Raw genomic sequence first — 14,181 nt, forward strand, 5'->3', positions numbered from 1 at the left:
TCTTAACATATTAGTAAAATAATATACTGTCTGATATTTTTAAGTCGTATATCCTATCCATTTTTTTTATTACTTTCAATATATGCGACTATATTGCCGCATGGGAAAACCAAATATGATCATTCCTTATCCTAATCAACATCAGTACAAATAGGTACACAGGTTTATAAACAACAGCAAAACCACATATGACTGACCATTCATCACATTACAATTTACTTTCATACTTATGATAACCATGTCCAATGGGTATTTGATAACAGATCACACGAATACAACAATGGAGCACCCTTTTTTGACTGCCCAGAAAATTAAGACGCAAAGGAGACACAAATAACCACCGCACTATGTCCAAGGACCTAATTTATGGTGCAACTCAACTGTCAGAAAAATCAAAAACTGGTTCCATAGTTTTCTAGGTGCAAATAGCTACGATTTGAAATGAAAAGAGGACATAAGTTTATAGCACTGTATAATATATCAGCCACCTTATAAAAAATCTGGTTAGTCCAACCCTGGTGTGACTCAAATATAGGTATAAATACGAATTTGTTCAAAATTTTAAAAGTTTTTTCATGTAGTTTTAGGACCATATCTAAATACTCATGCCTGGTTATGCGTCAGGCATGGATGCCGACCATAGGTACTGAAAATAAAAATGAAAAATCTGAGTGACATGGGTATTAATACCGGCATAGCTTTGGGAATTTAATCAGCTAACTAGTCAAAAAGAAAATGGATATGAGGAAAAAAAAAAACTCATGTATACGTAATATACAGAATAGTACATGATTCCTTATAAACATGGAAAAAAAAAAAAAAAAAAAAACTTTTCAAGTAATTTCTAACTGCCTAAACTTTGACAGAAAACATCTTTTGTGAGAACTATTCCTAACTAATTAGAAAATTCCAAGCATTGCCTTGGCTCAAGAATCCATGTCAGATATTTACCTCAACATTTTGCAGTAGTTTGCTCTGCTTAGCACCTGCCAACAATGGTGGATATCCAAGTTGCAAAACCATAAATAGACATTTCAAGTTGAACAATTTGCCGAACCTGTAATAAATGTAATAGCAACATCATTCTCGATTGAATTTTCATTTTCCAAAAAGCAAATATAAATTGAATACCAATTGCATAACTGGCTTCTATTTTTTCCCTTTTCTTTCACTAGTAAAAAGAAGTTGACACGTGAGTTAAGCTTCAAACCGTTCTAAAATTCATAGACTACTAAACTAATTTTCAACTGCAGGCAATAAGTGGATAAATGCCAGCCAGCTTATCAACAGCCATATACATCCAGACCAAGTAGAAAATGATAAAAGAGCTTCGAAAAAGAATAAAAGAAAAAAAAAAAAAAGGTAATAATCCTTCGTTGATAATCAAGCATATGTAACGAAGGTACAAGGAGTAGATAGAGGCTTTAAACAGGAAAAGACTCCAGGGCAGTAGGCTTAGCTGGAGGGAGACACTTCTTAATGTAGAAAATATGGAACAAACCATAAGGAAATATGATGATCATACAAAGCAAAACCTTGGTTGCATTTCCCTAGTTCCAACACATAAGAGTGGTCCAGAGTGAATACTCAATAATTCCCCGATTTGGAAGTCCAAAAATTGTCTCAGTCTGACTACTGATTTAGTCATTTGCAATCCACTAAAACTAAATCCAAGTATATCCAGGGAACTATCTCCAATATGTACCAGAAATATATCATAGTGAAAGCATTACCCCAAGGCCTTCAAAAAAAACAAAGAATGCTCTCTTTTTGTCTTACATGGGCATGCTATTTAAATTACAAAGTGATTTCCTCATCACTCATTGCTACAAGGTGAACCACTTAATACAAAAATAGAGATGCCTCTTTTTGGGTGTACGGGAGGGCCGGGGAAACTAACATCCAAAGAAAGTGCAGGCAGAACCACTGAAAGAAGCTACATGAATAAAAAATGAATATCTACCATTAGCAGATATAATCAATTACTAAAAGATCTGTTCAGGTTTTTTTCCATAACATTATAAAAAAGAACAATAACAATGATTAATTAGACTTCAAAGATAGAATAAGAATTCAAGAACTAAAGATTAATTAAGTCTTTATGATAGTTTGGAATGCAACATAGAAGATTTTATTTATTTAATTCTCTTTAGTTTTCTACTTCAGCTAGTAGCATGACTGTTATCAGGGTTTGAACACTGAGTTCCCCTACCTAGCAATCAGAGACAAGATGTTATATAGGTTAAGGATTTATCAGTTTCTGGCTTAACTGAAAATACAGAAGTCGAGAATCTTATTTTAGGTCCCCTATTTTATCAGGTTTATTTTTAGCCTTATCAGACTCCCAGCAACTTATAATTACCACGAATTCACTCAGTTAAACCTCAAAAAATCTTCCTTGAGATCCTAATGAAAAGAACCTACTAAACATCAAGTTTATAGTTCCCATTACCCATTACTTGTTACCAGCACTATTCAAAGACCCAACCAGTTCGGCAACTCTTCGAGTATGTGGTCCAAACCTAATTCATTCATCATTTCTCTTTGGACGTATAGATTCCCCCAGCTCCCTACCCTTTCACCCATAGGCAACTGAACTTTTTATCTCTAAGCATTCCTCACTCACATACTGGATCAAGTTACCGTACAGTCGTACATTCCAACACTGAATGTTCCCAGGTTTGTAATTTTACAACTAATATGTCCAGAAAACATTATACACGAGACTTCTATGTTTACAACCTTAGATAACATTAAAAAATGCATAAGCAGAAATAGGAAAGATTCATCCACCTATTTTCGCCACCCCATCTTCAGAACTATTACACCATGGTTTCCACTTAAATCCCTGACATTATGCAGTGTTTTCCTATCTTCAAAAGGAGTACCACCCCCATTTCATGAAATTCTTCTTTAGCACCCAAGTCATTGAGCTCAGATTTCTATCAAATTAGACCAGTTTCCATGCATTAGCACAGTATTACTCTACCACTTCAGGAAATATCAAGTCCAAAAATGTAATAGATCTTCAATTCCGCGACAGTTCTAAACTAAAGCCTAATATTACCCTGTTCAAAAAGACTTGATGTAAATCTGATGCCTAGAACAATCGTAAAACCTCAAAGGGCATCAAGCTGCAAAAACCATGATACAATTGCAATGTAGGAAGGAAAGAAAAGAGGAAAGAAAGGGTAAAGTAATCATCTAACAGTTGGATTCATAACAACATATGCTATGTCTTAGCTCACGCATCAGATTAAAAGTATTTCCTTCCATTTCCTTCTCTTCCAATCGATGATAGGGGTCAAAAGACTATTTTGGTCTTGATGCCAAATCAAACATGGTACAGCAAAAAAAGATGATATAATAGAAGTATCCCAAAACCATATCACTTTACCAAAAAAAAAAAAAAATTGGGGAATTGGAACCTGAAGGTGCAGATAAACATAAAAAGAACTAAATTCTTTTACCATCACTAACAAAATAAAGTAGACAGTTCAGGAGGTGATGCCCTTATTCATCAGGGCTTAAGAGCACCACAAGTTACAAGAAGAATGCCTAACCATCCCAGAAAACGACTCTCCACAATTCTGCTTAAAGTTTTACATGCAGAGTTTTTTGAAGTATCTCCCATTCTCTCAAAGTCAATAAAGGTCTACAGGTAAATCTGGTAATGGATTCAGTTACTAAACAAGTTCGTCCATCTTTCAAAAGAAAATAAACTTCAATGATTGACAAGTCTAGCAGTGAACTACAATTGTATTCCACACAACAAATCAGCAATGTTGCAGCTATGTTTCACCAGAACATAAGTCACAAGATACTAAACATGCAGCTCAACTGAGTGTACAAAAAATGCTGATGTGAACATGGCTCCAAGATAAAGGGAAAGCCATCATCACAGCAGCCAACTAAATACAAAGCACTTAAGATTTTAGAATAAAAGAGGATCATAAAAACGTTGCGCATTTAGTTTATATTAGTTGACCAGAGTCCAAATTTTTAACAAGGAATAGTTTCTTTTTTACTTTATACTCAGTTAATTTGAGAAGCTAAGAAACAGATCTACTAACCAAGGGAGAAATATGTAGATGTTCCTGGGATACATTCGTCAGGGAAAAAAATATAATATGCACAATCCTGCCAAGAGTCTCCAGAAGTTATCAGCACTGCATTCATGTGGTGGTATTATTTTGCCCAAAAAGTGAACCACCTTCCATGTAACTTGTCTTGCAGCCAACTACCCAAAGACATCAATCAATGGAACAAATAAAGCAATAATTAATCAATAAGTGGAAAAGATGAGGAGATAGGTTCTTGAGTTTAGCATTTTCCTGCTATCCTGGAAGAATAAACTTCCCCATTCTTTTACAGCAGAAAGTGACAATGAAAGAAAATACTGTGAAATTTCTATTCTAGCAACAAAAGGAGCAGAAACTCTCAAACTTTAGGTAATACTAGATAGTAGTTTACCGGAAAAATGAACAAAAGTTCATTCACTTAATGACAGAGATGAAGTTTCTATCCTTAATAAATTGGGGGTGGCCGCGGGGGCCGGGGGGGGGGGGGGGATGAAATGTCCCAGTTGAGACTCATTAATAAATAAGTACGAAATGTATTTGAAGTACCTAATGATACTATTTCCCCAGTCTCAAGCTGGCCTCCAACAATTAATGGCAGACATGTCTGGTCGACATGGAAAAATACCATGACCTGAAAAATATAACAATGAAATCATTTTCTGGTTGAAAGCATGATTGGTTATTTACCTGGCAAAAGAAGAAAATTACAAGCAAAGCAAGACCGCAATTAAAAATTACAACACCTGAATTTGGAGCACCAGCAGGTAAATTATTGGCAGAAGTAAGGGGGAACCCAACATTTGAGGATGGTCTTTCAACAGGTGGTCTAAAGTAACCTGCTGAAGAATTAACAGCGTCATCGAAAGAAGGATAATATAGCTCAGATTTTCAACAAAGGAAAGATGACAGGGGTTTCCATCCACACTCTTTGACTTTTAAAACAAAGAGCATAACATAGCTCAATCGTTCAACAAAAGAACAATTAGAAGGGTTATCATCCAGACTCTTTAACTTTTAAAACAGATACATACTGGAAAAGACATTGAGAGTAAGAACTTAGCCATGACAACAGTTCAAAGCAAGAAAATAAGTAGATACTACCAGAGTATTCAGATATCATGTAAAGCATGCCTTTCATGTTTATATGGTTGACATGGTTCTATACTTTTGGGTTTCTCATTTAGTTCTGTAGAGCATCCGATAAGAACATGTAACACTTGTAATGAGTTTGATTGCCACCACCATAAAAGGGCATATATTTAATTTGCAGGTAACTATATTATTGATCAGATCAAAACAGAAGTTAGTGCCCCTAAATCCACCTTTATCCATGCAAGCAGGTATACAAATTTTAAGTAAAAATTAAAATGAGTGAACCCAAAAAATTGATTGAAGGACAGTACATCTACCTTCCCGGACAAACAATGGACCACAAGGTGATGGATTTCTTCCTGATATCCACCCACCATGCTGATTATCAGTGTTATATTCTCCAGCAGGCATTCTCCACTGTTCATCAGCAACAAATGGCCTCCAGCCATCATATTGAGGATACGAATGCTGAGGATGTGGTGGCATGGCAGGCTTTGTGAATGAGAAATGGCTAGATGAGGTCTGTGGCAGACTTGGGGCTAAAGGTCTTTGCACAAAGGCTGCATTACCAGGTTGAAACTGTTGACTTGGTTGAGAGGATTGAGCATTCAAGTACATTTCATTATGTCCATAGTCCAATTGCCTTGAAGAAACATATCCAGAAGGCTCTCTAGAATTGCACACTCCTGGTACAAAGCAAGGTGATTGCTGTGGAAACAATTCACTTTTCACAGAAGCATCAATATGACCTCCATGAGCAGTATTTCCAGCCATTTGAACTATCTGATTACCCTGCATACAAATGCATAGGTTTAAAAAATAAAAATGTATTAACATACTGAGTAAAAAGCAAAGAAAATGTCCTGGAATCATACATTCGGTGTGCCCCGGAATTCATGAGGTACAGGTGGTTGATATGCCAACTGCGGAGAAGACTGTATTGCTGATTGGGGTGGTAGCATGGGCTGGGATAGCAGTGACGGTTGAGTTGGCACTGGTGGTTGAGGTATGAAGGGTGGAGGAGGGCATGAAGGTGGCGCAGGAGGAAGTTGAGTTGGTAGAGGCGGAGGAGGTGGAGGTGGCGATGGAGATGTTGGAGGTGGAGGTGGGGATGGAAAAGGTGGCAAAGGGGGTGGAGGTGGAGGAGAATCAGGGGGCAAAGGCGGTGAACCCTCTGGTAGAGGAGGGAATTCGTTGGAGCTATTTGAAGCTGGTTCCATAATCCCCTGCTGCTGGCAGTCCATTTGAAGAGCATCATTTGTGAATGGCTGGTCATTCTTCAGATGTCCAGAAACATCTTCCATTTCAAGCTCACCATCCACGTCTTCTAAGATGCGATGAGCCCTGTCACTTGGAGTAACCGCACATGTTTCTAACTCTCCTAAAGCAGGAGCTGCTTCTAGAGGTGATGCATCAGCAGCTTCTCTGCCAGGGCTGCTTGAAAGATTGTCTTCCTCTTCATCTTCAAATACATTAGAAGACAACAATCCAGGGAGCTGAAATGTAGCATTACTGGTCTCAAGAACCAACAAAATTACTGTCAGAAAGTTGATATTCCTCTCAATTGACAAATACTAGAAAACTAAAGTGGGGCTGAAGTGCTATGATATGAAAGGTAACTCAAAAAAAGTAGCTGTTGATGCTAATCAGATCACAGGACAATAGCAAATAGGTGAAATGGGGTGAAAAATTTTGGTCTAAGCTGAAAATCAGATTTAATTCCTCTCAATTGACAAATACTAGAAAACTAAAGTGGGGCTGAAGTGCTACAATATGAAAGGTGACTAAAAAAAAAGTAGCTGTTGATGCTAATCAGATTACAGGGCAATAGCAAATAGGTGAAAAATTTTGGTCTAAGCTGAAAATCAGATTTAACTAGCTGATTTGGTTCGGTTTGGTTTCATTTGGAAAGCAAAAAGGTTCAGTTTGGTCTCAAAATCAAACAGTTAAGTAATTTGGTCATAGTCTGGTCTCAGATGCATATGAAATCAAACTGAATAAAAAATCAAACCTAAATAGTAATATAGCAGATATTATATTTATTATCATAACAATAATTTATTTGATTTAGATAGTTGAAAGAGATTTTAGACCTGCCATACTCATCAACAAGCATGCCTTCCATTTCTCTTATAGGGTCATCTATAGCACGCTCCGCTCGAGAAGGGCGCCTCAGGGAAAATCCTGAAATTGTATCATCATTTGAAACTCCAATGTTGTCCATATACCGTCGCAGAATAGATTCGGGTAAAATTTTCCTCTCAAGCCACAACCTTAAAACCTGGTACAGAAAATAGATCCCTGTATCCTCCAGATAGTGGGGGGAAAGGAAGAAGCAGAAAAGTTTCTTACAATTAAAAAGCAAAAATATACCTTGAGACATTGACGACGATTTTCACGAGCACTTGCTCCAGGTGGAGCAGCTGCACCAAGGAGCCGAGGCAATGCTGTTTGAACCATAGGGATATAAGAAGCACCAGCAATTCCTATATAAACATTGACCACAACCATTTACACAAATTGCTGCATTAATAGATCGCATTTGATTATTTCAGCATGTGTGCACACAATTTGAAAAACAACTAAAAGACTGTTCTTGAGCATGCAATCAAGCAACAGTCTATAGGAGACATAACCTTGTGATGTTAAACCAGCAAGAAAAGAGAGAAACTAAAAGTTCATTTCTTAATTGCCCGTATCAAAGAAATTCAGTAATAGAGTAACTCAAACTGTTCCTAATAAAGATAGCAAACCAACCTTTTTGATTATGAGAACATTGGGTGATTGAATCAACAAGAAAGAACAGGTCAACTTTACGATGATAACTGGGCTCGCTTTCCAGCTTCCTGATGAGAAGTTCAACAACCTGCATGCAGATAATGTATTTTAAACCCCCACACCCACAAAAAAATATTCAATCATGAACATCAAATCATAATATATATGAATATGGTGATGAAAAAGCTCATCTTGACATCATTAAACCCACATAAAAAACAAATAAAGCATATTATTCAACTTACTTCATTTGCTATACCATACTTGGCACAATCAATAGCAAGGCGAGTTGCACGTCCTATACTGTCTTTAGTCCTCGACAAAGTCTCTATCATTCCTTCAAATGCATCTCGTGCAACAGCTGCCTCAGTGCCACCACTGAGAGAGCTTCCAGTAGCCAAACGTCCTGAACTAGCTCTTCTCTCTTCAGTCTCTTCAGCATCCTGTTGATCACGGGATCCTGACTGGTGGCCAAGAGCTGATGGAGAATGTAGATTTGTCTGATGAGCAAATCCCTGCACATCAACCTGCATTACATTGTCAACTGCAGATGGGAAAGACTGAACTGCAGAGCTGGGACTTGCCCCCTGAACATCGGACATTGATACAAAAATAGAACTGGGATTTCCAAGAGAATATTGTTGAGAATGAGCTTGTCTCCTTTTTGCCTGGGCAGCTGCAATAAGATGCTTCATAGACACAGCGGAATCTGGAGTCTTGGAATCGGTCAATAAACTACTCCTATCTTCTCTAAAGAAGTCAGATCTGTACGCAAAATGATTAAATCTACATTATGCAATGAATAATAAATACCGTTAAAAAAGATTAATGAAAATATAACAATAATAACAAGGACATTGCAGAGCCATACTCCATTGAAGTTTCAGTAAAAAAAGCAGTCATTTACACGTGAAATTGCTTTCAGAGTAGATTTCAGTCTTTATATAGAAGAAACTACCTTTGACTTAAAAACTGATTCTGAGAAGACTTCAAAGCATCAGAAACCACAACTGACCCCTTAACAGAGCCAGATAGAGCCTTTTTCCGTGTTCCGTTACTGGAAACCTTAACAGTAGCTTTAGTAGTTTTATGTTGTTCAACTTGTTTGATAGCAGAAACCAGAGGAGGAGACTTCCTTGGGGAAATCAAGACTGGTTTAGCCTCCTTCACAGCCAACTCCTCCGCTTCTGATCTTTCAGGAGTGATGGAGGCATGAGCAGAAGGCTTCCTTTCGGCAGTTTGCGGTTGAAGAGGTGAGCCAGAATCATTTTCTAATTGTGAAAAAGCCACCTCGGGACCACCATTCTCATTATGGGAAGAATTTCCAACACTATATTGAGCATTGACAGTAGTCACATGATTTACGTCAATGCTCTGTGAAGGACCAGAGCCAACAGGAGTTACCTTAACATTCCGAGCAAATCCTTCATGAACTGGAGTTTCAGGATCTTCATCATCATCAACAAATAGGCAAACAGCTCTCCGCCTCTTTGGCAATGGGGTAGCTGAAGTTTTCACATTGGAGCTTGGAGCATCACTCTTCAATTCAACAGGGTTTGATCCAATTTTATCATTAGAATTAAGAGCGGCAGAATCAGACATAGCCTCTAAAGCCTGCTGACGATGCTTCGATAAGGGCAGCACAGCTTCATCACCAGAAACATCAGAACTAGTCACCGTTGGGGCTCTCGATGAAATAACATGAGATGTGGATTTTTTCAACTTCAATTTTTTAACTTCTTTGTCCCTGACATTAGAAATTGAAGAACTACTCTTCATTTTTTTGCCAAGAGATCCCTTGGAGGCATCATTTTTCATATCTACAAACTTTGACTTTTTGGCCGGACGTAAACTTTCAACTCTTCCTAATTTAGCTTTTCCAAGTCCCGGTTCACACCTTTTTTTCTTACCAGTGGTCTCAGCTTTGGAATTGGCTACAGTGTTCTGTACATCATCAGAGGCCTTGAATTTGCTTTTGGTTTTCGGCAACTCCTTTGCTTTTTTACCACCACTGTAATTAGAATCTGCTTTGAGAGTATCTTGTGAGAATTTTCGTGTACCAATGCCAGAGACTTTGCCTTTTCCTCTATCTTTCAATCGCTCCTCAGACTCAGACCAATCAAGACAACCTTCAGATTTATCATCCCTCAGAACTTTTACAGCTGAGCTGCTGCCTTTCTGTCCTTCCTCAGTTCTTTTCTTTGGCCCAGGAGCCATATTCTTTGATTTCTGATCTTCTCTTAATGTTTTCTTAGTAGAATTGGCATTAGCAATTTTATCATCAGAGAATTCTTCTGTTATCAGAGAGGGCTTATCTAAAGATGATGCAGATGACACCTCCTTTTTAGGTTGTTCACCATTAGATATTTTATGTTTTCCCTCAGCAGACATAACTGGGTATGAGCTATCATCCGCATGAACCGAAACTGATGTCTTTATATCTTCATTATTATTCTCACCTCTGCACGAACAGCACCCCACACTCGAATCAAAATCAGTTTTTCCATCGCTACTGGCTTCTTCACCAGTTACAACTGCAGCTGTTTCGTCCTTTAAGTTGGCCTCTACACCATCAACCTCAACCCCATCAACAGTTGAAGCCTCACATCCAGGTTTCGATCCATCAGTTTCATTTCCCAAACCTCGGCATTTTTCTTCCTGTAATTCATCATATGCCACACAGATTTCCTTCACTGCTTGGACAAAGTACTTAGTTTTAATATGACACTTGGAAGACAATTTATTCTTCGTCTCACTAGTAAATGCCTGAATATCTGCAGGGGGAACAAAAGCTCTACAAAAGAAGAAGAGTTGGGGAAGCAGAGTAAGCAAATAGAACCCAAGTGAATTGAAAAGATTAGTGTAAGAAACAATAATGATGCATGCATCCCTTGGCTGGAAAACAATAGCATTACTCCTTTCTACATCCCAAATGCAGTATGAAAATCCCAATTACATAAACATTAGCTTTAAGAGCCAACTTTTTTTTTTTAAGATATTTAAATTTATCAACTTGCTCACGTGTGCATGAACACAATACACAGAAGAGATCTAGAAAAGAGAATATCAAGTATTACAAAATAAACAAAAGACAGAAAGAACAGATTGTGGTCTTTGATAAAAGAAACCTCTAATCCTAACTGACCCACATATGCCATACCAAAATTCCTAACCACAACAAACATCCGAAAAAGCCCCATCAACTAACATCAGCAGCTTAGCTAACAACCAATATTAAAATGAGACATCTTACACAATGCCAAAAGAAAGAACTCAAATATATATAATAATAAAAGGTACGAACAAGAAGATTAAAGGTAACATGAAATGCACATGCTACTTCAGGAACCTGTACAAGAAGAAAACAATTGCACCATTTGTAATGACATTAATGTTTAGTTTTCTGCATCCTAGAATGACAAGCTTGGTTATCTAAAGGACATCTCAACAATTCTCAAATTATCATATGAAGACACTATAAGATATAAAATTTGCAAGATAATCAGCATGACTTATCATTTCTGCCCAAAATATTCCCCCAAAGATTAGAAAGAGGAGTTTACATAATTCAATCTAAAATTAAATGACAGAGATGTCCACGGTACTGAAAAAGACCAAGCATAGAGCATTTCATATTAGAAAATTTCTCCTGTTGTTATTAGAACATGCATCCTATAATCTCAAACAAAAAAGCTGCATGGAAAGAAAAAGAATCAAAGAATACAGACAGCATAGCAGATAGAAAAAATGAATTCACTCTCATTGCATCCTATAGTAAGCACTGACAAGAAACAAAATAGTTCAATTAGCAATGTAAAGACTACATAAAAGTTTGTCTGCTTGTATCATCATATGTAACATGTTATTTGGTAAATAACAATTTAATAGCTCTAGGATTTACATAGTAACATTTTTCATGTTCCATCTTATGATAAAATGTGCATTCCCTCCAACCAGAAAGTAGAAGCAAAACCAAAAACAGACACATCACCTATCTATATTCATCATGTTGCCATCTCCCTGATTCACCAAACATTTACAAACTGGATGTGCAATACTTACATTTCTTGTGTTCCAAAGAATTGGACAAAATATTTCTTAGGGTCAGGTTCTTGCTTCCAATCTTCAGGCCGGCTAATCTGAAATTCAGAACCCACAGCATCTACCTCAAAACCAATTGTAAGTAACAAATAATAAAACATAAAACATAAAACATAAATCAATATCCCTGACTAAATTTCTGATGCACTTGCTACGTTCAAATCAATTTAGCACAAAACCACAAAAAACACATATTTGCCCTATTTTTTCAGTCCCAAAAATAAAAAACTTGCATATTTGCATCAAGTAACTCAATTCAGAAACAGGCCAAGTCCCAAATCCGAAACACTAAAAAGAACAATCAACTAACATAAGTATTGGAAAACATTAAATTCCAAAGTTTGGCCTTACATAAAGTAAAACAACATTTACTAAAAAGAAACCAATTGAGTATAAAAACCAGCAAATATACTGCGAAGTAAGGCAATGTAGGTATAAAATAAATTTACCAACGTCATGCGAAAAAAAACCTCATCATCGACTTATTCAAATTTCGTAAGTTCGCATTAAGTATTTAAGAAATTAAATAAAAAAATCATCTAGATTGAAAATAGCATAACTGAGGATAAAGAAGTAATATCGAAGGAAGAGAATAAGAAAGAGACCTGGGCAGGCCAGGCAGGAAAACCCTTGATTTTTGCAAGAACAAGATCGCCTAAGCTTAAATTCTTAATTTTTGCTTTCTTCCCTCCCTTTTTACGATTGCCAGCCATCAAGACTAAACCCCTAATAGATCCTTCGACGCCGTCGTTTTCGTCGTCCTTGTTATTCCTTTTTGCGTAATCAAATCCAATCCAAACAAACCAAAACCTAGAGAAAGGAGAGAGATTTGGAAGCTTGGTGCCACAGATATCGCCGGCGGCGGCGACGCGCCCTGGGAAGTTCCGGCGAGGGAAGGTGGCTAGGGCATCGAGAGAAATGAAAAAAAAAAAGCAAAGAAAATTTTATTTTTTGCGGAAAAAAGAATAAAGAGAATACGGAGACCGTGGCGGAAACAAGCGAAAGAGAGAGGAGACGATTCGGATTTGGGAGTCAAAAAAATTTTGTTTTTCGTTTTGGTGTTGTCGGCGTTTAAATGCATCCTTTCCAATGTAGATTTTTATTGTGTGTTTCCATTTTTTAAAATTTAAGAAATTAAAATCATCATTAATCCCTACAATAAACAATCGATTTAGAGGTCTATCAATCGGTTATATCAATTTGATTTAGATTCGATTAAATAAATATTATAAATTCATAAAAATTAAAAATTCTTTTCAACGATTCAACCGCTATTTTATCTAATTCAATTGGTTTGTATTAATTTTAAATTTAATGCTTTTTTTTATTGATATTCTAATCGATTCTCAATTTTATCAATTATTTTGATCCGGTTCTAATAATTTTGGAATAAAGTAGTCCATACATATGCTGAAATTATTGTTTTCAATTGGTATTGCCATTGTTATTTATCAAAAAATTTACCCTAGAAAATTTTAAATTTTCGGTTCAACGCCTTGGTTCATTTAGTTTTTTTGTTTAGTTCTACTAGTTTGTACTAATTCTCAATTTAATGTCCTCTTCCAAATCGATATTCTAACTGATTCTTGATTCAACCGGTCTCATCGACTAATCGATTTGTTTCAAACAATCTTGGAATAAAGTAGTACGTACTTATCAACAATTTTACGCTAAAAATTATTTTAATTTTGGTGAAAAGAATCAATTAAAATTTTCCAATAATATGCACTAAATTAAGTTTTAAAATTTTCAAATTACATTAATTAAGTCATTTAATCAATATTTTTAGTTTTTAATCATTGCATTGCTGACATGGCCATTAACGATTTCAGAGTCAATCGTTTCATTGCTAACATGATGATCTACGTCGATAAAAAATATAAATTTATTTAAAAGATTAGATTTTGAAATTTAATTTTTACATACATTTAAAAATCATTATAAAAATTATAAAAATAAAAATAAAAATATTATAGAAAAATCTGCTGGAACGAATAAGATTCAACAATAATCTATTTAGATTTATTCCCGTCAATATTTTTAGATTATAAAAGTTTTTAAATTATAAAAAAATTAAATTATTCATTCATACAGGTTATTTGATTATGCTTTTATATTGCTAAAGCAT

At 36.1% G+C, this 14,181-nt stretch overlaps 1 protein-coding gene across 2 annotated transcripts; it reads right to left on the minus strand.

Annotated features, from left to right (window-relative positions):
- Positions 1–36: 36 nt before the first annotated feature.
- Positions 37–13,271, minus strand: LOC108451483 (ENHANCER OF AG-4 protein 2-like). Of its 2 annotated transcripts, none has more exons than XM_017749176.2 (13): positions 12,659–13,271; positions 12,015–12,091; positions 8,911–10,746; positions 8,198–8,717; positions 7,932–8,040; positions 7,548–7,660; positions 7,268–7,455; positions 6,050–6,686; positions 5,492–5,966; positions 4,826–4,918; positions 4,629–4,713; positions 4,074–4,240; positions 37–1,057 (listed from the first exon to the last, which is right to left on the minus strand). In XM_017749176.2, exons 1-11 carry the CDS (start codon positions 12,764–12,766, stop codon positions 4,652–4,654), a joined length of 4,218 nt encoding a protein of 1,405 aa, XP_017604665.1. In that variant the 5' UTR covers positions 12,767–13,271; the 3' UTR covers positions 37–1,057; positions 4,074–4,240; positions 4,629–4,651. The 2 variants fall into 2 exon arrangements, with proteins under 2 accessions (XP_017604665.1, XP_017604660.1); XM_017749171.2 differs by having other exon boundaries at positions 4,826–4,921.
- Between the last annotated feature and the right edge of the window lie 910 nt (positions 13,272–14,181).

This window comes from Gossypium arboreum, chromosome 10 (genome assembly GCF_025698485.1).
Source record: "Gossypium arboreum isolate Shixiya-1 chromosome 10, ASM2569848v2, whole genome shotgun sequence".
In the NCBI taxonomy this organism is placed as follows: domain Eukaryota; kingdom Viridiplantae; phylum Streptophyta; class Magnoliopsida; order Malvales; family Malvaceae; genus Gossypium; species Gossypium arboreum.